At 45.1% G+C, this 25,953-nt stretch overlaps 3 protein-coding genes across 7 annotated transcripts in view; all 3 read right to left on the bottom strand.

Annotated features, from left to right (window-relative positions):
• Nucleotides 1-483: 483 nt before the first annotated feature.
• Nucleotides 484-16,112, bottom strand: ell (elongation factor RNA polymerase II). The gene is made up of 12 exons (XM_057037819.1): nucleotides 15,796-16,112; nucleotides 10,505-10,549; nucleotides 8,741-8,862; nucleotides 7,762-7,925; nucleotides 7,333-7,583; nucleotides 7,108-7,232; nucleotides 5,714-5,780; nucleotides 3,894-4,464; nucleotides 3,472-3,541; nucleotides 2,966-3,137; nucleotides 2,822-2,866; nucleotides 484-2,738 (listed from the first exon to the last, which is right to left on the bottom strand). The coding sequence occupies exons 1-12, from the start codon at nucleotides 15,928-15,930 to the stop codon at nucleotides 2,628-2,630; spliced, it is 1,878 nt and encodes a 625-aa protein (XP_056893799.1). The 5' UTR covers nucleotides 15,931-16,112; the 3' UTR covers nucleotides 484-2,627.
• Nucleotides 16,113-16,532: 420 nt separating this feature from the next.
• On the bottom strand, nucleotides 16,533-22,489 carry fkbp8 (FKBP prolyl isomerase 8). 2 transcript variants are annotated; one of them, XM_057037820.1, is made up of 9 exons: nucleotides 22,337-22,489; nucleotides 21,454-21,705; nucleotides 21,217-21,386; nucleotides 21,020-21,108; nucleotides 20,436-20,656; nucleotides 20,110-20,282; nucleotides 19,961-20,038; nucleotides 17,629-17,760; nucleotides 16,533-17,544 (listed from the first exon to the last, which is right to left on the bottom strand). In XM_057037820.1, exons 2-9 carry the CDS (start codon nucleotides 21,680-21,682, stop codon nucleotides 17,434-17,436), a joined length of 1,203 nt encoding a protein of 400 aa, XP_056893800.1. In that variant the 5' UTR covers nucleotides 21,683-21,705; nucleotides 22,337-22,489; the 3' UTR covers nucleotides 16,533-17,433. The 2 variants fall into 2 exon arrangements, with proteins under 2 accessions (XP_056893800.1, XP_056893801.1); XM_057037821.1 differs by lacking the exon at nucleotides 22,337-22,489 and adding an exon at nucleotides 21,856-21,978.
• An 896-nt stretch (nucleotides 22,490-23,385) lies between these two features.
• Nucleotides 23,386-25,953, bottom strand: part of ssbp4 (single stranded DNA binding protein 4) — a 55,047-nt gene continuing 52,479 nt past the window's right edge. For 2 of the 4 annotated variants that reach the window (XM_057038219.1, XM_057038222.1), the window contains 2 exons: nucleotides 25,709-25,730; nucleotides 23,386-25,546 (listed from right to left, as the gene is read on the bottom strand). In XM_057038219.1, coding sequence (XP_056894199.1) covers nucleotides 25,485-25,546; nucleotides 25,709-25,730 — 84 coding nt within the window. In that variant the 3' untranslated portion in view covers nucleotides 23,386-25,484. Of the gene's footprint in view, nucleotides 25,731-25,953 lie in introns of all 4 variants that reach the window. The other 2 variants (XM_057038220.1, XM_057038221.1) reach the window with 2 other exon arrangements.

Genomic DNA, 25,953 nt, shown 5'->3' on the forward strand with positions numbered 1-25,953 from the left:
CAAGGCAGGAAAACAATACACAAAAGACGCCTGTTACATACGGGGGGGTAACACCAGAAATATGAGATCCATATTTACACGTTATAGGGTTTTTTTTTCCCCTCATGGAGGTGCAAAGAATAGAGAGCAGTTTTGGCTTGATTCGGTTTTTTCAAATGAACACATTTCACATGATCTTTTCACAATTTCAGATACATTTGTGTTTTTAGATCGTGTAATGAATGTTGATATTTTTGGACCTTCGGACGGTCCATGAGAAAACCGTCAATGATTAGGGAGTGCTGCCACCTGCTGGCCAAGATTCCCAACAGCCCCGAGAAAAAGCTCCCAAATGTCTATTTTTAGCTGGCGCGCCATTAAAGAAATAGTGAAAAACAAAAACAGGGCTTTTGTTTTTGTCAGAAAGGTGTGAAGAACCAATAAAATGTGAAAGTGGACCCGTCCCATCGCAGACAATAATGGAGAGCAGTTCAGTGTCACAAATAAGGAGTTTAAAGAATTTTATTGAAACAAAGATAAATTTCAGTCCCAGTCCCTTATGGTTTTCAGAAAAAAAAAAAAAAGAAAAGAAACATGCTTGGGTTTTAGCGCTAACATTCCATGACTTTTCTCCGAAGCCCTCTTTGCTTATACAGCGTCTTGTACATGTAAGAAAAATAATAATAAACCCGACATGACAGGTCATTTTGGCACAATCAAGTCTTACATCAATACTCCTGCGCTGACATATTGTTACTTCTGTACTTTTGGCTCTGTCAGAGCAAACGGTTTACTGATGAACCCATTGACAAAGCATCATGTAGTAGAGGTGTAACACGGTAATTAGATCAGAAGGACTCAGAGGACGAGACGCAGTCAGGGCGATGAAAAGTGCCTGTGATCAATCTGGGATAAAGACATTCACCTTCAGGAATTTTAAGCCCCACCCCAGCCCGACTCAGCAGTCTGTGATGGGTTGATGAGCGTAGTGTTTGTGTTAGGACAGTGATCTAATCAAACCTGTTATTACAATGAAACACACAGACCCCCATGATGCAAAAATTCCATCCAGAGCAAAGGAACACAGGCGGGACAACAATGGACAGTACAGCAGAACAGCATTGTGTTCCTATCCTAACATTTGGTGGATCATTCAGCACCGTCCCACTCAGGAAGCACTTTGGAACATGCTGGTCAGAACTCTGCCACATTTAGCACTGACTAATCAATCGTGTGTAACCCACCCCCCCAGCAAAGATACAATGATTCTTCATCGTAACACATTCATAAAGCATGCACTCTGGTAACAGCAGGACCAGGAGGGGGGAAAGTGCTGATTTTTCACCTCCACGTAAAGAAGTCGCTGTGAGAATCTCGTCTGCTGAGGAATCTCGACTCGCTCGGATCGCACGAGGATGTGGAATTTGTGATTCGCCTTCGAGTCTGCCGAAGCAGAGGGATGATCCAGTAAACATATTTTAGGCCGGGGCTCTAAATGTTTGACCTCAGAAAGAGTCGCCTCCTCCGAGTGGCCCCCGCCAGTGAGAAAAATGGATGGCTTCATCAACAGCCGTCTGACGGACTGTCACACGGGTCCGACCGCAAACAAGACAACAACTGAGCGCGCGCAGCGATGCCGACCCCCGTTTAATCCGAATTTTCTGTAAGGAACAAAAAAAGACTGCAACATTTCACAATTAAAAGGTTCTTTTGAAACATGAACACAAGTGGCAATAAACTCTTGCTACAGGAACGTCTTAAAGTTGTTGTTACCCAAATGAAGAGATAAATCCGGATGTACACCGATAAGATAAGGTGAAGCACGACCGAGGACCAGAGCTGGAACTGCTGAACAAGCGCCGCAGCTCTTCTGGAAGGAGTCAGAAGAGGCTTTAAAAAAGGTTTACAGCTCAAGAATGACTGGAAGCCTCCATACGTCCCCCCTGCTGAGACGTCAGCCCAGCGCACCGACCTGCGTCAGACACCGTGCAATTAAAGGCATCGTTTAGAATCGAACAACAGTTATCTCTTGCATCGCTTTAGAAGAGGGAGAATAATGCCGACAGATTAAAAAGGCAGCTTCTGAATTATATACTGGCTGATTTATGATGCGAGGACAGAAAATAAGACAGCTCTTATACTGATATTGAGGAGTGTAAAACAGAGCTAATCTCCCCTACTTAAGTGTCCAAAAATAAATAAAAGGGAGAACTGAAGCTCAACGTCGCAACCATTCGATTTAGAGTATTGGAAAATTAATATCTCTTTCCTCAAAAACATAACCTGTTGCGTCTGGAGCAGGTCTGTCATTTCATCTCCATGTTGCCGTCTTCCCCAGCGTCACGAGGAGGAAAACGAACAATAATGAAGAAGAAGAAGGTTTCCGTGACGGGCTCCTCAGACGCGAGTGCAGGATAGGCAGGGTGGTGACGGCTGCACGGACCAACACCAGGAACAAGCCCATCTTCGGAGACGCAAAAAAGGAAACAGAAAAAGCTGCGTCCTGCTCAGTCCAGATCGGGACGGGGGCTTGTCCCTTCACACCATCGTTCTTGGGAAACGCTCCAGCGCATTCAGAATCCAGAGTTTTCCTTGATCGGCTTGGTTTCCAGAGATAACAGGGAAACAGTGTCTCGTGATAATAACAACTACGCTTGTAGTTGCTGTTGATCGTACGTGGCAATAAGTTTCTTTATGTGTGACAGTTTGTTGTGTAGGTATTCACAGCGGTTCTTGTCTTGACTGTAGTTCGGGTTCGTCTGTGAGGGGAAAAAATAACACACGGTCAGAATCCGATGCCGTCCTCGGACGCTGCTGCTGCTGCTGCGGGAGTTTAGCTCACCTCTTTTATTTTATGATACTCTTTAATGATCTGATTATTCACCGTCTGAGGAGGCAGAGGCAGAAAGATTCCAAATTAATCTAAAGCAAAACCCTCAAAAACAGGCTTGATGGCGACGGCCTCGCTCACGTGTCGGGCGTTTACCTTGTACTTGTCTGTGCCCTGCTGGAGTTGTTTGAGCTCGTTGTCCAGCACAGTGAAATGTCGAGTGATGCACTCTATCCGAGCGTGCAGTCCCCGGTACTCACTGTACTCGGCGTTGAAATCGTTTTTATACCTCTGGCGCTGCTCCGGCGAGCTGATCACCGTATATTTCCTGTTGGGGACATGAAGAGAATGTCAGAGGATTTGGGAATTATCAGAGGTTTTCATGAGACAGGCCTCACATTTTCCAGCCCAAAGCCTTAGTTAGTTGGACCCAAACTAAGGCTTTGGGCTAACTAAGAGTTAGCTGGACCCTCTCGGGCCTGTGGGACGGTTTATCGTGTTAATGATTTGCACAAGACAAACGAGTGACAGCAAAATAAGGTCTCCAATTTCCTCTGTAAAGTTCGGAAGAAGCTCCCTTCCATTACTGCTACATTTCGATCTTACTGCAGTGTACTACAAAAAAAGAGATAAAGTGAGAGCTGAGACGGTTCAATACTCACAATAAATACTCTGCAACCACGGGTGATGAAGAGGAGACCCCTTTTCTGTTGTCACACGTTCCATTCAAACCTGAAACACGATCGATTTGAAAAATGGCATTAATCTCCACAACTGCAACTCCACAGGTGACTTCGATTGACCACGTTCACACATCTCATTCACTGAGCTCAAGTGCATGTCGGATCTGCATGTACGCGTTTGACACCAACTGCAGGGGTCTCCGTTAAAGTGGTGAGTCAGAGAGAGGCCACATGAAGCAGCACCCACTCTAAATGATGACTAACCAGTGTCCGTTCGCACACAAAGAGCTTCTATTCAGAAACCGTCCATCCGATGCTGGACCTGTTAAACTATAATGACGTTGGGGTTTTTTTGTCTTTTACAGAAGCAGAAAATGTCTCCTTTCATGTGTGGCTCTCACCTGTGCTTTCATCTGGAATACTGGTGGCTTTAACATTTCCTGAGCTCAGCTCACAGTTCTCGTGGCTCTTCTTCACCCGTTTCTCCTTCTCTCGGTCTTTGCTTTTCCCTTTCTCTTTATGCTTTTTTGGCTTTTTCCGGGACTTGCTGCTGGATGAAAGACTCGCCTCCTGACGGCCCGCCGGGATCGTGCGACCGGGAGATGATGTACTGCGTGTGGTGAGCACCGCTGAGCTTGAAAACACTGGAGGGGGCTGGCTGAGCCTCTCAGAGGAGGCCATGTCCTGAGAGTCACAGTCTCGCCCGTTATGGCTGGAGTCATTGCTGACGTCCGACAACGCTTCAAATGGCCGAGGGATGTCCAGCACAGGGAGCTGCTGGGAGCTGGACGCCGTGCCGCCATCTGACACAGAAACCGCCACTCCAGCTTGTCCTCCGCCTGCCTCTCCTCTCCCACTGGAAAAACTAAGCTTGCCGTTGACTGGCGGCATCACAGTCTTGCTGGCGAGGTGCGATATCCTGGGCTTTTTGTTGGCGAGGGGGTCGATGAAATCGGTAGCGGGTCGTTTTTGCTAGGAGGGAAAACAGAACCAAGAGTTTAGTGGCAGAACGTCAGACGTGGTGTGAAGTATTCATTTCAGCTTTCAATGAGAAACCAGCGGGGAATCTTAGACCTGGCAGACAAATGCAGTCTGCTCAGCGGTGAGCTGGTGTGGCTACAGCAGGGGAATTAGTCCAAGCAGATGGACGGGGAGAGCGAGCCATTGGATGATCTCAGCAGCGCCGAGACAATGATGACGCCGCCGTCTTTTCACAACACCAGGGGTTACATTACATACGAGCCCTGTTTGACCGAGCACACACTGACGTCTTTGGGAGGGTCTGACTCAGTTACTGTTGGACGGTTGTCCCCACAGAGCACGTCCTAATGTCACAGAAAACCAGTGAGGGACCCGGTGGTCCTGGAAGACTCGCTGAAGTGCTGTAAGGAAGCCGCATGTAACCGAGGACTGAGCAAGATTCATTTAAGCTCTGGAAATTGAATGCCAGCAAAGGTCTTTGCATTGTTCCAATCCATCCCTTCAGCCCTACGATGTTTACGCGCAGCTTTCTATTTATCTGCAGCTGTGCTCTTCTTGTACCAATGAATTGGGAAAGAAAGTCAGAAAGTGTGAGAGTGTGGGTGCCGTTTGTGTTTACTGAAAGAATCCCTAAGAACGAAATAGCTAGAGTCGGAGAGTAGAAGATTAAGAGAGGAAGTAGTTATTAATAAACTGTTTTTCTTTCTTGTGCATGAGACCGAGGCTAAAGAGGTAAGATGAGGTAAAGATGAATGGCTTGGTACACATGAACATAAAAAAGGTTCTGAAACACTCACGACAACCTACATTCAGTAATGCTGTCAGCTGTTCTATGTGCAGAAAAGAGTGTGTGAGGAAAAGGCAACAATCTGAGGAAATGGGAGAAACCACCAGGTTACCTGAGAAGACCGCGAGCAGGCGGCAGTGTTTGCCTGCTGAAAAAGCACAGATCTTTGGCACGACTGCTCTATCAGTTCTACTGAATCAGCTGGAAAAGCTGAAGGCAAACAAAAACCTAGTGAAAGATTAACCAGCCAGAGTCTGCTGCTGCTCTGCTCAATACTGAGCACTTTCAATCTTGGAACTATGGCTAGAAGTTATTTGAGCTATGAAATATGAACAATCCCTTGTATAAGATTATTGCCATTAAGTCACTAATCTGGATGTTTTCACTCATTAAGGATTGATTTTAAAAGTAAAAACAAAGTGATGGTGTTAGAAAGAGTGAGAGGTGGATCACCTGCGGGGAGCTGCTGGCTGGTTCTCTGGCTGGGCTCTCCAGCGGAGGGGCAGAGCTGTTCTGTTTCCTAAAGCGGGGTACACAGATAAAGAATCTCTGAAAAAGAGGCTTTTTCTGTTGGAGATTGAACAAAATCGAAGAAGAAACACAGCAGAAACCGGAAAATATGACACGAAACACGGAAGAGGACATACGTAAAGAGGGAATGATGAGAAATCCTGAGAACAGAAAACCATAAAACAGAAAAGGACAAAGTGTGAACATTTAATTTATGCCCGATTCCTCGTTCCCCAGTCAGCTCCCTTCTTGATTGGCTACCTTCTGTTCTATATCATGACTTATAATATTTACAATTTTCAGTTATCGCGACAAATTCACCCTTAACACACCTCAGACCACAGGATAATCCAACAGGATAATCGGGTGTTTGACATCCTTGGTCACCAAGGGGGAAACTGACACAAAAACAGCCACATCATCTTTAAGTATAACTTGCTTAAAAGAATAAAGACATGCAACACTGCATCATTTCTGTGCCAAAACTGCTGAACAACACAGGACGGTTCAAGGGACAGAACAGATAAGAGGCTGTCTGCCTAAACTTTGTTAGGATTAGTTTGTTGTTTCTTCTTGGATCTAGGGGGGGGGGGGGGGTCTGAATTGTCACCATAAAGCTGTGTTTGTACCAGAGATACTGTAGGAGCCGAGTGTAGCAGATGGGAATAAACTGGGAGCTCCAAACTGAGTCATTGGCCAGCCCCCTGCAGTAAGGGGGCGTGCATGTGTCTGTGTGAGGGACAGTGATACACAGGAGCAGTGAGTAAGACAGAAGTACAGCCAGGCTGTCTGAACCTTGGACCAGCGCCACCTCACACACAGATCAGCATGTGCTGGAATGCTGTTGCTTCATGTACGTTCCAGTCATGTTGCTGTGCTGCTCCTTCGTGACTGTATTAGCTTAAATCTCTGCTGGAGCAGGGAGAGGCTGGAGGTGGTGTTAGGTACCGAGCCTCCCTTTCTAATCAGCTGACCAGCTCACAGAACAGAACTCAAAGTACAGCAGAAAGGACAGATTAACAAAATCAGACGCAACTAAATCAGTCAGCCCACTGTTCGACACCAACTGGTTATGTTAAAGTAAGGTTTTGCTTTGGAAAGTAAAAGAATTTCATTCAGAGCATCGCAGTATTATTTACTCAGCCTGAACCAACTTTGGCCACGTCCAAACCTTTTCCACCCATCTCCAGTCGCATCTTGTCTTTATACTTCATTAGCTACACGTATGCCTGTTTACCTAGCATACCACCACCATCGTGACAGACAGGTGGACAGCAGGACATGTCATTATTGTGCAGTTGGACTGTGATCGTCCCCAGCGGATTGAGCTGACATACCTAAACAAAATTCTCTTGAGGAGTTGCTGGTCTCCTTCGGTGTAGCCTGGCCAGTCCTTCTGAATTTCTTTATACAAAAAGTCCTTCAATGTGAAGGTGTTGTCTCTGCCATTTAGGTTTGCCACCTAAGAAACAACAAAAGATTTCTGTGTTGTAACAATCAGGAAGAACAGTCAGACTGTGCGCGTTTTAGATTAATCTACTGGTGCAGAATGTGTGTAGAACCTGTTGCAAGTGGCTATTCAAACAGTCCTTGTCTGATTGCTGGAGGCCATCTTTCTGCAACCTCAGGATCAGCTCAGGCTTCTTGTAAGGCTTGAGCGCCAACAAGTGTAAAAGGCGCTCTCGAAGCGGCCTGTGCTGAGCCGTGTTCTTCTTTAGTGCGCTGCTCGAGATGATTACAGGCCGAGACGACCTCCGCAATGGTGCAATGTCTGTCTGGGCAGGAGCTGGTTTCCGAATTTGAACCTTCTTTCCTGAAAGAAGGACAACTGTTAAAGAACAAACGGAGTCCAAAACAAAACATACATCCGCACAAACCCTAGAATAAATAGCATCCACAATAGTGACTATTTTCTAGCCTTTCTTGCCTGTGCCTTAGAAAATATGTAGCTCACTGGGTAGCCTCCAAGCATTTACACTAAGTCTTCTCACCTACGTATCTCCCCCCAGGCTTGATGACAATGGCGCCCCTGCTGCGAGTCTCCTCCTCGACCTGCGCCATGCTTTCCTTGGCTTTTTGGTAGGAGTCGTCCGTTGCACATACTGTAATCTTGTCCTGGATCCCAGCCAAACAATCCAGCTGAACGCTCCCTTCACTGCCAAAGCAAAGAGGAAGCTGTGAGAGAGAAAGGCAAACTGGAAACAAACCAATATTGTGTTCTAATCTAGAGTCACAGTAAATCATGGCTCTCTGTAATTAATCTGACACTATATGCAACAAACCACACCTTCTTAGCAAGGTGTGCCACATTTAAAATGTCCTAAGGTCATGTAGCATTATTTTTTTTTGGGGATCTATTCAACTGTTCGCACGGCACGACTTATTGCTGGATCAAATCCCTTTCTTTCTGCGTCTCTTTGATTCCTCCCACTTTGATGAGGAGTTGGCAGAAAATGAGACACAATGCTGCAGTTCAGTAGAAGCGGAGCTCTGTCATTTGGGCTCTCAATTGGAAAAAAGCAGATCATTAGGATTCCTGTGGATGAAGAAATGTGGATGAACTCTACCTGACCCTTTTTTAAAAATAAAAAACGGCAGCGAGCTCGCGATGCTCCCTGCTGCCGTTTTCCTCCATCTGAATATGTGGCTGTACTTAACAGATTAGCATGAGCATTTTTCACATATTTGACGCTGGATGATGGTAGCGAGTTGGTAAGACAGGAAGAACCCGTTTTGCCTTCATCAGGGTAAACAAGAACACGTTTCTACTTCAGAGGCTTTAGCTCAATGCATTTGTTTGTTGAATGAAACATTTCACTAATAACCTCAGGTTCTAAATATACAATCCCCATCCCTCCCGTACAAAAATACTCTTGAGCTTGCAAACAACCTGGGTGATTAAAAAGAGCTCACACACACTGTTTAGTCAAATATGTTGTCTCTCAAATACACAAGCTTAACATTTTTCACCTGGTGATGTACTGCTGGATGCAGTCAAAGCTTCCCTGGGGGTTATCCCTGCCCACATTTGACAGGTAGAAAGTAAAAGTTTGCAGTTGGCTGGATTTTTCTGGTCGCGGTATTGAAATTTTCTGTTGCAGAGAAAGAGCAGAAACACGACAGAGTGAAGCAACAATAAGCGGTGTTTGTTGTAAAAAGAAAAACAAGAGCATCTAGAGGAATTGCTGCAATCCTAAGCTCGAACCCTCAAGCGAATGGATGTACAGGTGCTAAGATAAGAGCAACTTTGTTGGTTTCTGAAGAAATGTACATCTTGCTAAACATCTAAATGACCTTCGCTCCACACAACAGAAGCAAACCACAAAGGAAACTGAGCTCAGCAATTTTTAGCTTTGTAGCCAGTAATTTTCAAATGAAATGTGAATCATAGTGACGCCGACACCATGTTTATACTTAAAAAGTGTTGTTTGCAGAGAAAACAAAATGGCAGCAAGTGCAAATGAAGTGCCACTTAGACGATGACTGGAGAAGTGCTGCTGCGGATCAGAATTTCAAACTGGAAGCAGAAAAATGCTCCGAGCACAAACAGAGGGTTGCGTATCGGGCGGGGCGACCTCCTGCTCCTCTGTTTTCCTGAGTATGTGGTGGGTGGTCATCCAGGCAGACTGTGTGGCAACCATGGCAACAAAAGACACTTGAGGTTACTGAAGAGATGAGTACAGCAGGACAGGTCCTCTAAACCAACAACGCAACTCTTGTAAAGTGAGCTAACCTAGAACAGACCGAGTCTCCCATGACAACAGTGCATCTGACGGTGCAGGTTACAGCCATTTACCAAGAATGTGACACATATGAAACTTTCAAGTATCCAAACATCATGTCAACATCAGCGTGTTGCATTTGACTGTTGTATAAGAGGTTATGGTCTCATCACCCGCTTCACTGGAACACATGGAAACAGGAAGTACGTGCACTTGTGTAAACACCATCAGGAGCGACACAAGCAGTGCTGTGCGACGGGGTTGGGAGGCATGTGAATCTACAGCTCCTCGAATCTTGAAGTCTCGTCCTTCCACGCGAAAAGATCAGACGAGTTGATGTGTGAATCCAGAAATGATTCAGAGGCAGCAGGGGCTGTTTGGGTTGACTCACCCTGTAGACGATGGAACTACCTCCAGCCCAAATGGCTCGAGTTGCAGACATCACAGTTAAAAGCATCAGATTCAATATATTGCTTTAGATATCCCCGAAGCGGAGTCCCTTTGTGATCAATTCATATGGGTCTTTTCCAGTCAAAGTTTTCCAAAACTCAAAGGCTCCATCCTCAGCTCTGTTCTGGCTGCAGCTGACCTCATCCTCTCAGCAGGAAGACAATGGCCCTTTTTACGCTTTTGTCACTGGAAGCATCAGACCCACGTTATCTGGTCCTCTCCCCGAGTTCATGGGAGAGATTTCTCATGTCATGATGCCCTAACAACTAAAATCTGAATTCACCATGGCTGAAATCTTTCACCATATCATTGAAAGTTATGAATAACAAACGCAGATTACATGGCAGATCTGACGCAGTAAACAGGCAGGAAGCCTCTTTCTCAACTGTCCACACTTAACTTGGACTTATGAGGTCATCACATGTTGATCCCCTCACCCTGTTCAAGGATCTCTCTGATATCCCCCAGCTTCATTCTCCCATTTTAATAACTTATGTGGTGTAAACAGACACTGATGAGCTGCACAGAAGAACATGAGAGTGAGAGCAAAACAAACTCTTACCCCTTGGTTCCCATTAAACCTGATCAATGGCTCTGATGACAGGACCTAGAAAAGACAAACAACACTGTTAAACAACTATCGTTACAGACAGGTGGAGAATTTCATTAGCGAGGGCCACGGTTCTGGTGGATTCATGGGTCAAACTTAGCTGACACGCCAAAGTATGACTTGAATGTAACTAGGATTCAGGACCCATTGCTTTTCCACATAAAGGTTCTCCTAACCGTGGTTTGGCCTGCCTCTCAGGCAGGTCGGTCGGGACAAGAGGAGCAGAGTCTTAAATGTTCGTAATAAATCCATACGCACAGACTGCTAATGTCACATTCCTCTCCCCAACACTAGGGTAATTCTCTTCCAGACTGCAAATGAAGGACCACTAAGTGATCTTATACCTCCCGACAATACAAGAGCCCACAAAACAATACCCCAAAACAGGAAAACAAGGAATCTTTCAGAGACACAGACTGAGATGATTTGGCTGTTCATATTTTATTTCTTTTTTAATCCTACATTAAAAGGGTGTGTGGACATCATAGTTGTCCTCATATGAAGGAAAATCTGATACAATCAAACACTACGAGATGCTGTAAACATAAATTCAGTTTAACATAGCAGTGTTTTTGTCTCTGCCAGTATAGGCCTGAATATATGGCCACATCCTCTAAGTATAGAACTGCCCTAACATTCATGTTGCCAGCGGTCTAATGGTGACCTGAACACTGAGGCCATCCAGGAACACTCGGCCTTTCATGGAGCCTTTCTCCCTGCAGGTTTAACATGGCTCCAGTTTTAGCAGTCCTGCCCTGTGCCCTCCACTTCCCTCCCCCCCACTTCCCTCCCCCAGCCCCGCCAACATAGTGCAGCTCTCAGCCTGTTCATTTAAATGGCCTGCTGACATGTCACTATTCTGTGGGACCTGAGCCCAGAATGTTCCACAGAGCTAAGTTTTGGGTACCCACCGTGGAGTGATGTCAAAGTAGCGAATATCCCCACATGTGCCGCACCAGCAGCACCAGTGTGCCCATTAACAAGTTAGAAATCAGACCGGAGGGTTGTGCTGCTTCCTATTTCACTCGGGTCACTACTCTTAAAGGAATAAAAAATAATTTTAGCAGAATTCCCATGTAAATACAGTGGACACAAGGGATTTAGAGAAAAAACAAGGCAAAACATTGCAGAGTTGAAATTTATATCCCCCCAAAAAAGTGCGTCGCTACAGCCAAAGCAAATTCTGTAGTATATATTTACAGTAATAAATAACTCATTTCCTAACGTGGACCTCAAACTGCTTTCCAGAGCAGACGACAAATATTGATGCTGTGGAACAGGCAGAACAGGTCAGGGACCCACTCTGTACTGTGACACCAGCCTGACGCGGCGCTGCGCGGCACCACGGGTCAGGGGGAACATGACATTTACAGTCGTGTTTGACTTTAGTAGTTATGGTCATCTCTCGCTGCGTCCTGTGACCTGCTGAAAGCGGGGACTCAGCATTCCTTAAATAAGCGCAGCGGTGCTGTGAGAGTGCTGGCAGGGCCGCGGGCCCGCTCAGAAACTAAATCCTCTTCCAGGCTCAGCTGCTTCAACATCACCACTGGAGAAGGAACAGGACGGGAGCGATAAGTGTTTATCTCCTGATCTGCTCAGAACCTGCATTTAAACCCGCGGAGCTTTAAGATCGTCCGTTAAAAACAGACACTCCTGTGGTAAATATAGTTTGGCTAAATGATAGCTCAGTGGGCAAGAAAACCAATTTTTTTTAAAATAAAAACGACAAAGACTGTGTGTATTGTAGAGTTCATTTCTTATGTCCCACATAGTTTCAGTTTCCCGTGAACGGCGGTAAGCAGGTCAACAATGCTCAACTCTGCCACGATTACATAAGAACAGCAAGTGTTCATCCATTCCTGGGCCTTATGCAACATGGCAGTCAGTCAGTTTATCACCTGTCTAATCAGATTCCCTCCAGTTGCTTTTCCTCACAGGTCCGTTAGTTACTGTTATCGGCCCGTTAGGCACTTGCAAAGAGGCCAGGATGCACTAGAGTACGTGTGGTGCAAATGTTGCCTCCGAAACCGAAACATAAACAGCATGTTTACCATTTACTGGGGGCAAAAATGCATTTCCCATGTACAATTGACTCTCTCCAAGACTGAAAGCAGAAGAGAACTATTTATCTGTCAATGTGAATAGAAATACTCAAAATATTGCATTAAAGTTCAGATCGGTGAAATGATAAAACACAATGGGGAAAATGCTTATTGGCTTCATACACAAGCTGTGCTTGAGTTCTTCTGAATGGTGGATTTATAAAGGAAGTGATTGCTGGTTTACATGAACAGTTGTTTAAATTGCCTGACGGGAGACATTTGACACACCCGAATATCCCATGATAGAGGGACATAATTCTAAATAATAGCTTCATTTAGTTCAGAGACGCTTGGCAAACCATCGCTGCCACAAACTCCCCTCGTAATTTACGTCCCGATGGTATCGATCGGCGACCTTTCCTCAGCGTTCGGTCCAACAACACAAAGGCAGCCTTAATCATGTGCGAGCCTCTGTCACAGCCATTAAATGAGAGCTGCAGCAGGAGCTGGCTCTGCCCTCAGACTCCCCAACAGAGGAACCAGCTGACAGTCACGGCTCACACAGGAAGAAGCCAATACACTGAACAGTCGTCGTAGACGCGGAAGGAAAGAACAGCGTCAAAGACTACTGTGCAGCCTGCTTCTGGTCTGCATGACATTAGTATTTATGCATTGGTGTGTGCCCCCCCCCCAAAACTAGGTGGCAAAACACTGGATTCAATCAGTTTGATGTTGCATGGGATCACTCTGATATCAAAGCCCATCAGCACTGAACACTATCACATCCGACAATCACCCTTCTCGTGGCAGTAGCACGCAGAAGCTTTCCACTGACAGAGATACAACACTGATAATAAACCCGGTGGAAGCAATTTGTTTAGACACTAGACAACGGGAGGGGTCACACATTTAATGTGATGGGGGTAAAACGCTTCAAAAAGTAGAAGCAGTCCTTCCAAAAACACTGCAGATCGCAGGAGAATCACATGAGAACAAAACTTCTGCTTTTTCTGGCCTGTTCCCAGCTCTCATTCGTTAGCAGACTATTAGCGAGACCTCTACAATGGCTTGAATCTATTTTTGCCCGTTAGTCACCCGTATGTGCACGTAGCTCCTCTCCACAGGCACTACCAGCTGTTTTTCCAGATGTGCTCATGCTGGCCTCCTTGGAAAGGCAGAATTTTAGCAAAGAATTTCCCTGTGCCGTTTGCCTTTGCTGGGAAGTCCGACTGAACAGTGAGCAAATCACGTATAACACGTCCTGTTGTTTGCAGACGCGCTGTCTATACCCAGACCAGTGAAGCTTTCTGCACACGACTAATCACAATTCAAGGTGTATGTTGCAACCTGTGATGTGTATCACACACGTTTATCACCCAATCATGTGATCAGTCACCCAAACGCTCTGTTAGAGAAGCTATGGAGAAACACCTCCACTATGGCCCATGGTTATGTCAGTCGGTGTTCACCATGCAGACAGAATGTGAGCTCAATATCCCTGATCTGGTCAAACTGGGACGCAGCGAGAGAGCCGCATTAGGAAGGAAAACCAGCGTTAGCAGTCTGCAGTGTGCAAGACCGAGCGTGATGCAATTGTCAAGACATGCTTCCGACTTGCCTCTTTTATCATCCACCAGTAAAAACGCTGCAGAAGTAAAATCTCTGACTGATTGGGAAACCAAGAACATGTCGGCCAGGATAGGAAATAGTTATTTGCAAATGCACTTGGACCAATTTTCTTTGCGTAGAAATGTCAGCTACATTTATATTCCCCCATCGCACCGATATATTCTGTATATCGGTGCGATGAGTTAGACTCTCACATGACATTCCTAACTGCAGTAAATATCAGAAATGTGGCTCCAACATCACGAGAGCGAGCGCTGGTGAAGACGTGTGGCAGCATAAACCTAAAAACGACACTCCTACCAACACAAACTCTTTACAATTGAGCAAGAATAAAGTTTAATCACCAACTGTGGCTCACAATTGCTGCCAATTAACTAAAATCAGCTTCCCAGTCAACAGGGGCGACAGTGTCCAACTGCAATGGAAAGATACTCATAATTCAGCCGACAACCCAGTTAATGTCCAATGTAAAAGTGTGAGAAACAATATCAACCGACCTGTTCTAGTGCAACAGTGCTATTTTCTTCCCAGCAGGACTATTCCCTCAGAAACCGTGTCGTTCGGGCTTATCAGATGCAATCGTGTTACACAAAGCCACTGAATCTGGAGATAAGGCCTTTCACTCTGGAGCTGCCAGGTTGTCCCTGTCAAATATTTATAGAAGCTGAAACGTTATACGGCCACGGCCGGACTGGTGGCCGCGGACGCCCGCCGGCAGCAGCGGTGGAGCCCCTCCGCGCACACGCCGTGAAGCGGCCCGCTTCCTAAACTGTTCCGGATCCGTCAAGAGGCGGAATTTACCGGTTAAGAACTTTGACGCACTTTGAAATGTAACAAGTGCCCAGTGGTGGGGATAGATGGCCGTGACCGGGCTTCAGTTCCCAGCCGTGTTCGCCCTGGTCTCATCAGAACAAACCGAATTAAACCGAACAAGTCACGCAAATGAGAAGGAAATGGTTAATGCGGAGACACGACGGCTCTGGTGCTCTGCTGTCTGGGATTCTGGCTAGTTTAGCTAACAATGTGGGATTTTTCTCTCTATTGTGACAGCTATATAGAAACTTTCTGGAAACGACGTAATAACGCTACACACACACACACCTCGACATTTCTATTGAATTTTACACCTCGACGGGGTTGTTCCGGTAGTGTCGCCTGATAGGAAACATTTAGAAACTGTCACCCGCAGACATAAGCAGCACAAAATGCACAACTGTTGTGGGATTTATCCACCAGCGAGGTTATGTGACGGGCTGGAGTTCGACAGAAGTGAACCAGGGTGGAGGTGCGCGAAGCAGCCACCAACCAGCCCGTAACCGTCGGCTAGAGCCGATGGAAACTGTCGGGGGGTGGGTTAAACTAAACAAACTAGAAACAATCGATTTGCCTATTGGCTGTGTATGGCAGGGAAGACCCCCACCATCACCACCACCACCACCATCAGCAGCAGCAGCACACCACCAGCGGCGGCGGCGGAGTGAGTGGGGACTGGCCAAACTCCGCCTGTCAGAGCCGCCCGGACAGACTTCACAAGGACACCAAAATGTCAGAGTGGCGAGAACAGCCGTTTACCTTGGCGCCCTGGTAGCCCTCGAACGCTCTCAAGGCGCTGTCAGTGAGTTTAACGTGGAAGACGGAGACGTTGCTGCCGTTGCTGACTCTTCCACAGGACAGCCCGTAGCACTGCTCCTCCTTCAGCGCCGCCATCTTGCCACCGTTCCCACCACGCGCACTGTGTCGTAAATCGAGAACTCCCGATGTTTTCAATGAATATTCAGTGAGCGCGCGGGTGATGAAGTCAGCCCGCGATCGCCCGGCCCCGCACGCTCACACGTGACACGAGGATGCATTTAAACATGCGCAAAGGCGGCGCAACCCCCCAACTCCACCCGCAACTTCACGGATAGTCGCCGTTATGAACAGTTTATTCCCGCATCTGAGGCCAATTTAGAGACGACACGTGATTTAGAAGGACCGCTGTGTTGTATAGGGAATTATTTGTTACATGTATGGATTGTATGCTGTAATTATACTTTATCATACCATGTGTCTTACAATATAACCCAGACGACTTAGGTTTACGAACTACATCGTGTTGTGAAGAGCGTTTCCCGTCAGTAATACGTAGGAAATGGGAAACGGGTCATCAGATTACGTCAGTGAAACGTCAACGTCCGAGGGGAAAAAAAGAGACACCCATTTTGGAATATCCCAACAGATTTATACAGAACTCGAGTCTCGCTGGATCTGAACCAAAAAAGTAACCCCGAATATTTTCTAATGTCAATAGATGTGGTCACACACACACGCAAATTTTAACACATTTTATTGTGAGGTATTGAAAACAAAAGCAGGAAGTTTTAGGAGCGATTTAGTGTGTCACAAGCCATTGCGTCCTATATAATGAAGCTTTGGGATGATCTAAGTTCAGTGCATTGATATTATATTATTCTAAGGAAGCAACAATCAGATAAAATGGAATTAAAGGAAAATGTCTGCATTTAAAAACAATGCATCTTAACGGGAAAGGCAGTCATCCTGGAACATTTGGTCTTTACTATAGGAAAATTGAGGTATAGCATCTTGAAACTGTAGAATTAAATAAAACAAGCATCAATCCTGGCGACAATACCAGGAATCCACACTTTCCTGCCCATAAGATCAGCGCCTCGATCTCAAAGTAATAAGGACACGTAAGTCCAGCACAGAACAAGTTCCACAGAAATATCGATAAAAGTTAGACTTGTACTGCATTATTCTGGCCACTTTGAGTTAATTCTATAGAACTCATGTATTTCAGCAGTCATCATGTACCAAACCTGAAAGTCAAACCACATTCAGCTCTCATTCTTTGATAGAATATAAAATAATTTACCAAAAAAGGACCAAACAGAAAATAGTTTATAAATAGCATGTATTTAAATTATCGGGTCCAACAATCTAACTCAAACCTAACATTGTCATCAGGGGATTAAAACAATAGCAGGAATGAAAAGGTGTGTGGGCAAGTAACAAATAGATATGCGTGTGTCTACAACTTAAATATTGATTTAACCGTTGTCACATAGAGTGAAAGTCTCAGACACAGCAGCGATGAAAGAAAAGACCAAGAGGAAAACCACCAAAGGCTCACAGCGCCATTGTCCGGAGTTCAGAAGGCACTTCCAGACGTGCTCCTGTGTTTCAGCCTCTCTCGCTGTTGCCGAATGGTCACATCATCACAGTGGACTGTGCCGAGTCTCTGGCAGCTATGTAAACAGATAATGCTACGCCACCGATGACCACGGCAGCGGCACCGAACAGCCACTTCCAGCTGAGACCCTGGGGGAGGAGAGACGAGAGGGTGGATGATCCACTAACGGAGACGGAGGACCCGAGATGTCGTCCAAATAAAGATATTCTTACCCATGAATTGGCTTTTTTTCCCTGGTTGCTGTTGCCAGAGGTGTTGCCCAGCATCTTCTTATACATGGCCTGTTCTACTTCTCTGTGGTCTGAATACTTCTTCACCAGTTTAGAGAGCTCAGCGTGGATCATCTGCAGGAAGAAAACAACCTTTTCTGTCAAACCACATATCGATATGACACCTCACGGGCCAACATGAGTTCTCAATTCAACTTTATTGATTCGGCGTCAGTAACCGATTGTTTCAGGGTGATTTACAGAACTAAAAACCTGCTCAAATAAATATCAACAACTTTTACAGGCCTGGCAACAGCTGTTCTATCCAAGTCTGGGAGCAATCTCTGATTGTTTAGACAAAAGGGCTAAAGGTTCACAGTATGCTGGACCCAAGCTGTAGGTGCAGGAAATCTATGGTAGCTATTGTAACTGCTGATGTCACTCAAATCCGCCAATCACTTTAGCTGTTTACCGAGAGATGAGGGCAACGTGATTGCGGCCTAGCCAAAAGTCAGTAAAGATTTTTTTTAAATGTACCGACCACAATATGTTCATTCTCCTGTCAGATACTAAACTGCTGTGTTTCATTTGTGGCAACACAATATTGTTGACTAAATATTAAGTGACACAACCGACCCAACACGAGAGGAAACAAGCTCAGCGAAGAGGAAGAGTTTCTGTTTTGTTCTATTTGCAATGCAAACACCATTCTTTAAAGCTAAATAATATGGGACTCGTTTAGCGACGATAGACCCACGACAGCAAGATCCGATCACAACCCGCTCCTGGTGCACGATGCCCATAGGATTATGCACATCCTTTTTCACTTTTCTGGCTGGAACATAAAGATCATGGTGTGTATTCAGCAGACCTGAGAGGTTAAGAAGCAGTGAGCACTGATGTGCTCATGTTAAACAGATGAAACCAGCAGACACAGAAACAGAGACGATGAACAGATGTGCAGCGATCCAAAGGCAGAAGAGAGTGTCTGTGACTGTGGGAGTTTCCTCTGTTTGCTGCCATAATTATACGCACATCTCAGCAACACTCATTATTTTCAGCCATCTACCTGTGTGTGATAGTTGGAAATAATGAGTGTTGGTGAGATGGAACCACAGGTGAGCAACATTCCACACACGCTCTCAAAAACGCGAAAAATGGCACCGTGAACTTGTGCAGAGGAAACATGAGACCAATTTTCTGCAATCACGGCAGATGACAGGCAGGAAATTTTGGGAAATAGCTTCAGTTATTGTCTCAGAAATTCCCGTCAGGCTTTGCTGTTCGTAAAGCTGCTCGCTGACAAATAAACCAATCTTTTCACACGAAGCCAAACATGGCATTAATTTTAGCAGGCGCTCTAAATAAAGACTCAAGAGTACCAAGTATTTAATTCAGATGATAATGAGAACTGGTGTTATCTTGATTAATAGTAAAAATAAATTCCAAATGTTCAGTCTGCCACTGACACGTTTACACGTTTATGCAAAAGGACCTGCCAAAATAAAAATGAACACAGTTTATCATCAGTGCAAGGGGGAAAAAAAAGGTTAAACAATCATTGGGTGTCCTAAATAGCATTTGTGTGCAAAACAGTGTGAGGCAGTTTAAACTGTTATTGTCAGTTCTGCTAAAGATAAGCGGTGCACACAGTTGACCTCATATACCTCATATTAAAAATACACATCGGTGTGTATTGGTGTCAGTGAGGAATTGCTCATCATGGCTTTACTATCACAGAATAGGTTAAAATAAAAGCCAGATTACAGTATTTGACTCCTCAATAAGGTCTGCGCCATGTCCATAAAAACAATCAGATAATGTGCACTTTCTCTGCAGGCCAGGTCAGCATTTCAAATTATTATCCAAGACCAACAACCTAAAAATGAGCCTCTTCTCTTGTGAAATGATAAAAAGGCCCATTAAATTCCACCTATGGTGAACAAGAGCAAAATAAAACAAAGGTTGCTGCACAAACTCGAGTGGCAGCCAGGACGTGTGTTGTACCACAGATTGGTGTAGGAATCAAGCGGGGGACTGTAAGCCCACACACTAAACCTGGTGGTGCTCAGTGACTCAGTGTGGAAACACAGCGAGCACCCAGCTGTAAGCGGGACAAGACGTAGCGGACAGCGACGGACAGAGCTGGAGGCAGAGCGAACCTATTTAAAGCAATAACGTGAAAGCAGATCCTCTTAAACGATGAATCAGCAGTCCAGCTGACCTTGCAAGGCAAAGGCAGTGGAGCGATGTTTTACCCTGTGGCGCCACCCTCTGGCCATAACGGTGAAATGAAGCTTGCGTTTAAAAATGTCGCCAAAGAGGCCAGGAGTACCTTGTTGCTTGGTTCCAGCTTCAGCGCCTTCCTCAGCATCTGAATGGCTTCTCTGTACTCGTTCTGAAAGGCTAGAACCTTACGTAAACAGAAACGGTTAGCTAACCAGTCACGGATGCACAGGGAACGTGGAACAGGCGCCAACATACCTTGCCCATGCGGAAAAGTGCTTTGACATTGTCGGGTTGCTGTTCCAGTGCCAAGACACAAGATTTCCGTGCAGCATCATAGCGTTCAAGTTTCAGCTGAGAAGCAGCCAGGTTGTTTAAACACTTCACTTTTATATCTATCAGCTCGTTTTCCTCCTCTGGCGTAATGTCAACTACAGCAAAAGGAGACAAAACAATGAACGACCTAATGAACAGACTAAAACATGAAGCATAATGGTGAAATGTTAGATTCAGCCACTAAGCTCTCAGGCTAACGTCTTGAACGTTATTCCCACACACGTCAGACAGCACTTATTTCCTCTCACCTTTAGAACTAGACTCTGTTATCTGCAGGGCGATGCTGTAGGAGTTGACAGCAGCAGCATAGTCGCCGCGATCATAATGCATGTTGCCTTTTTGCCGCGTATTGTTGGCCAGAGCAATCTTTTCTGCAGGTGGCAGCAGCTCCAGGTCCGGTGCATCAGTGGCTTCTAATAATTTGATTTCTAGGTGCAAGTCTGTATTGGGAGGAACCTGAGGTTCAGAACTGAGAAGAAGGAAAAACATGTATAAATGTTTTAGAATTACAGTCAGGACAACAGGAGGAAAGAATATTTACATGTATTAGTTGATAAAGGGTTAAGTTCAAGATGACAGCTTCTGATCCTTTTCAATAAAAGCAGTCGTTTTTTCCTAAAACAAGTCTAAATGCAGCTTCTTGCAACAAATGGACAGAATAAATAATGGATTTTGCCTCTTCCCACCAGGCAGCATGGCCTGCAGGCATGACTGGGGCTGGTGCGGTCGTGTGCTTTAGCCCCCCGATAATGCAGCACGAACAAAATGATGTACGACAAAAAAGGAGGTTCATGATCTGTTTAGCTGATTGAGACATGAATTCAATCCTTACCTCCCCAGTTCACCATAGGCATACTTTGCATCAGTTTGGATAGAGGCCTTTTCTCCCATTTCCATGAGCTGCACTGTGAGATCAACAGCCTGAAAACAGGTTTGAGAGCAACATAAACCATGCGGGGAGAATCTTATGGCTGGTTTCCCTTTATCAGTAGACCGGTAAAACAATTAGTAAAAACGGCTCATTTTTACCTGGATGACGTCTCCGTTCCCCAGTGTGAAACAGAGCTCAGGCTCCTCAGCTACAAGATCTCCGTCCTTTGTGTATGTTTTGAGATCAATTTTGACATTCTGTCCTTTCTGTGGCCTGCTGTCCCGGCCTTCACCGACCTCCAGGACTTTTTTCTTGAGCAGGTTATTTCCTGGACAGAGAGATCCACATTATTTCAAGTCACTATCAACTTAAGGACCTGAGGTTCTGTTGGGTACCTAACACATCCAGCCATTCTTCCAACCGTGGCTGCGATTCTGAATCGGTGTCTGAAGAGATCTTTACAGAATCATCCGTCTTTTCCTCCTTCCCTCCCCCAGTATCTTCCAGAGGAGGAGGTTCGTCGCCAATGTCGTCTTCATTCAAAACCTCAAAGTCTTCTCCACTGTCCAGCAAAGACGTTCGACTATCGGGCAATAGGGTCTCGATGGTATTGCTGGCATCCATTTTATCTGTCAATGTTAGTTAATCTGAGAAAGAAAAGTTGACAGTCAGTATGTCTCAGCAGCAATTTAAATAATTTAAAAATCATTGTAACTGCAAGGGAAACTGGGAATGATATAAGCAGTGTAGCAAAATCAGGCAGTAACATGTAATAACGTCCCAGCTCAAATATTTACCAGGAGATAAATATAGCAATACATGGTAGGATGTGTCACGATGAAATCCCCTTGGCCCTTTGATCATCATCATTATTACCTATGATGATCAAAGGCCAAATCCCACCCGGACTCCGGAACGTCACCTAAATTTAACGACATAATCCACTGCTCATTGTCAACATTTCATTAAAATGTCATCAAAATCCGTTCATGCATTTATGAGTTATTTTGCAAAAAATAAAATAAAAGTGATTTATTATCCAAGCTGGTCACACGTTTCCAGAAGTTTTTGACAAGTGGACTGTTCAGGCGATTAGCAGGCTATTGCTAAAGCGCTAGCCGAGAAGTTAACAATAATAGCTAGCTACAAGCTAGCTGCGATTAAAAGATGTTCTTTTCATCCAGTGGTTCTGTGCTCTCCAACTCATACTTGTTTAAGACAAAATAAGCCACCCAGACAGGGCTGTCTAAAAATTTTCACGAATAAATGACAGCTTACCTTGGAAAGGGAGCAAAGAGGTACAGTCCGGCTAAGCAGCAGTGTTGCCGACTCCTCAATAAGGAAGGTCGCTATTGGCTGTTCAGAAAGGACGCCGAGTGACGTCACCACCCCAGTTGAATAGTTGACCATTTGCAGGTTATTTAAACGGCGGGACGAATAGTGTAAGAGGCAAAATGTGAGCAAAAACAAATGTTTTGAACTATAAATAAACGTTTTTTTCCTGATTGTTTAAAAAATGTGCCATTCAAATATCTTTATCTGGGCTTCAGACCGGTAAAATGACCCAAAGAAGACACTTTGGAAGTGTTACTTCTTTTTCAGTAAAGTCTTGTTTTCCAACTTATCTTGCTGTGTTTTGTGTGTCTATATTTGCTAACTGTGGTTACAGTTAATCACTAACAATAGTACAGAAGGCAGCTGTAATACCATGACACGGTGGCAGTATGTTCAGTATGTTATTAAAATCACAGCTCCTTTGACCTTTGAACCAGAGTAGAGCGCTGTTGCGCATGCGCAGAACGTGTCTGCTCTACTGGAACTGGTGCGGGAGGCCGCTGGGAGCCTGAGCGCTCTGCAACGGGGGAGGGGCTCACGGTAAATTGGCAACACTTGTTCAGCCTTTGCTTCAGTTTGCTGTGAAGGGATTTAGCTGGATGAGAAGCTGTACATGAAGCCCAGGCAGATTTCTCATTGACCAATATCACGCATATTTGTTCCCTCTAACAAATGACTTCTTCATGACCTTGGCCTGATGTGCATCCTCAGGGACTCATGTTCAATACAAAAATGTTTGACATCAGATGTGTGGTTTAAGATATTAACCTTGTTTTCATCAGACGTAACACATCTTCCCACACACTTTAGGCAGACTTTTGCGTTTTGAGCATTCTAGCGGGACAATTCTTTTTTTGTGTTTGAGAAAAGGTCACCCTACCCCATAGCCCAAACATTTTTACATGGCCATTTTACATCCCCTAACCACGAATATGGATTTATATACCCACTCTGCACGGTAGCGTGTAAAAGAATTCAAACAACAGGAGAGAAAAAATCAAATGACATTTATTGTTGATGCATTGTTTCTTTTTTGATAAGCAAATTATCTGTTTTTCTTTCAGTCTAAAGAAACTTTACAATATAAAGAAACATACAAAGAACATCTTTATTACCTACACAAGACACCTAAGTCCCTAAGACAAGATTCTGAACTATCCTACCATGTAAATACAAAGCAAACCCAAGAGACAGACTGCTTCATATTGAATACTGCCGTGTCATCAGAAAGGACCCCCCCAATTCAATACAACCACCCCCACCCCCACCAGCAAGTCCCTCTAATGATACAGTATTATACATCACAATAGAAGTACAGAGATGGCTGACAATCGATATACACAGAGGACTGAGAGAGGATCAGTGAGCGCTTCGATCTATACACCTCTACAACAGGAGCAGATAGCAAAGGACACATCTATTCTTAAATTTAAGCCTGTTTCACCTTTTTGAAAGTTTTCCTAAATTGATAGAAATCCTTCATATGAATAACTGCGATAAGAGGTCACATGTTTGTTTGTTGTTTTTTTTTGAGGGGAGATTTTAATATTGAAATCCAATATCAAGATTTAAGTGAAACACAAGGGGCCAAGGACAGAGCGGGGAGGCCGGAGCCCGCTCCCATCTGTCCCGTCCTCCCGTCCAGAGTCTGTGTCCTACTGTATTCTGTACACATTCTATGGAAATTTAGCCACAGGAGCCAAATCCTCAGTGCATCATCTCTATGAAAAACATGGACAGATTTATTTATAATTTACTTTCAGCTGTATTCATTGGTAGTGGTTGACATATCAAAACATGTCAATGATATCAAAATGCATTATACAGTATTTACATGAAAAAAATAACTCATAGGGAAGGAGGAGTGGGGGAGTTCAATGGAGGAAATGGAGGAGGTGTGTGTTCCTTGGGCTAGAGATGCCCCCCCCAAGGTCAGTGCTCACCTGTACAGGCTGATGTCAGGAAATGGTATTTAACCATCACCTGTAGAAATGACAACTTTGTCACGGTTGTGCTGCTGCGAGAGACAGATCGAGTCCGTCAGAACAAGAGATCTTAAACACAGAAAGAGACTAATTAAATAGTGTGATATGTGTGTGCAGATTCTCTGGGCAGGACAATACAGAAAGAAAACAGTCCATCAAACGCATCCTGTGGTCCACCCCCCCCCCACTGATGTGGCGGTGTGGACTGGTGGCAACCAAGAAGGCCATCGCTCTTCCATCATCGTTGTTGTCGCCGGATTTACTGTCCAAGCGAGCAAAGGCAGCTCCAACGAGTCACTTAGTCCATCCGGTCTTGGTGAGGAGACGTGACCCGCGAGTGATTCTCCTCCTGGAGGTCCGCGATCAGGTGGAAACCAAAGGGATGGAGGGGAAGTGGCCACGATTTCAGGATTCACAGACAGGTAAAGAACAAATGATAAAACAACCACAATACAAGCTAAATATGCTGTATTTACAGACAGAACAAAGCCCAGAGAAGACGGACTCTCTGTCTGCCGGGGAACCGACAGCTGTCCCGGATTCCATCATTAAGACGGACAGAGCAAACACAGCGACGCCTCGCCAGCCATTAATTCTCCCCATTCACCGAGCGACGTTTGCAAAGGGAGCGACGATTTAGGCGGTAAATGCTCGACTTTTCAGGAAATTAACTGTCAGAAAGAAAAAAAAACCCTACGAAATTATCATGTAAACAGAAAATCATTGTGCATCTTTTCTGATGTGTGTGTGCTTAATTCTGTTGATGCTACCGCTGAAATAAAATGTGCCCTTTACAGGTAAATTACAGCTACATTAATAATAATATCCATTTTGAAAACCAAAACAATCATTTAGACATCAACGACAACAACAAAAAAAAAATTACAAACATTTATTGAAAACCATACATTAGCAGTTCGTCTCTTTCATCCCACGGCAGGAGCAGAGTTTTAGAATTTTCCATCCTTTCCGGTGGAGGCGTGGGCGATTCAGCTGGACTTGAACGCACCACGAGGGCAGGTTTCAGGTTCCGGAGAGACTTTTCGGGCTGTCCGAACGCTCGTTTCAGGGAGAGTTCCGGCTTGTTTCATGTTCTCACGACCATCTTACAGGCGTTGGGATGGGGGACCTTGAGGGTGGTCCTGCTGTCCAGGGGCATCCCAAGGGGCTGCTGGGGCACAGCACACCATCCACGAGGAGGAGGAGGAAGAGGAGGACGGGGAGGAAGGAGGAAGATAATGCAAGACGCACCAGGTGGATGGGAGAGGAAGAAGGGGAGATGAAAAAGAAATAAAATAAAATATAAAATAAAATAAAAAAAATCACACACTCATCGTCATGTTGGGTGAATACTGCAAAGAGAGATAAAAAAAGAGAGGGAGAGAAGAAAAGATAAGCCAAAACTAGATTAATCTTATTTCACTGCCCAGTTTAAGATGAAAGCATCACACGTCACCAAGTTAAAGGCCGCGTTATTCTGCCGCAGACATCACTGTTAACGACAAACCCTCCTGAACATCCGTCTACGACGGCGAACCAGCAGCAAGCAAAGCAGGAACCAGCCCGCGCTCCTTT

The sequence above is a fragment of the Takifugu flavidus genome, chromosome 7, assembly GCF_003711565.1.
Source record: "Takifugu flavidus isolate HTHZ2018 chromosome 7, ASM371156v2, whole genome shotgun sequence".
NCBI lineage: Eukaryota > Metazoa > Chordata > Actinopteri > Tetraodontiformes > Tetraodontidae > Takifugu > Takifugu flavidus.

What these genes read in the sequence shown, in the direction of transcription:
- fkbp8 (XM_057037820.1), bottom strand. Translation starts at nt 21,682, where the DNA reads ATGGATGCCAGCAATACCATCGAGACCCTATTGCCCGATAGTCGAACG. An exon ending in AGAATGGCTGGATGTGTTAG is followed by an intron (nt 21,387 to 21,453) that starts GTACCCAACAGA and finishes CTCTCTGTCCAG; the next exon opens with GAAATAACCTGCTCAAGAAA. An exon ending in GAAAAAAAGCCAATTCATGG is followed by an intron (nt 17,545 to 17,628) that starts GTAAGAATATCT and finishes CTCCTCCCCCAG; the next exon opens with GGTCTCAGCTGGAAGTGGCT.
- ell (XM_057037819.1), bottom strand. Translation starts at nt 15,930, where the DNA reads ATGGCGGCGCTGAAGGAGGAGCAGTGCTACGGGCTGTCCTGTGGAAGA. An exon ending in TGAATAGCCACTTGCAACAG is followed by an intron (nt 7,233 to 7,332) that starts GTTCTACACACA and finishes GTTGTTTCTTAG; the next exon opens with GTGGCAAACCTAAATGGCAG. An exon ending in AGGGCACAGACAAGTACAAG is followed by an intron (nt 2,867 to 2,965) that starts GTAAACGCCCGA and finishes CTGCCTCCTCAG; the next exon opens with ACGGTGAATAATCAGATCAT.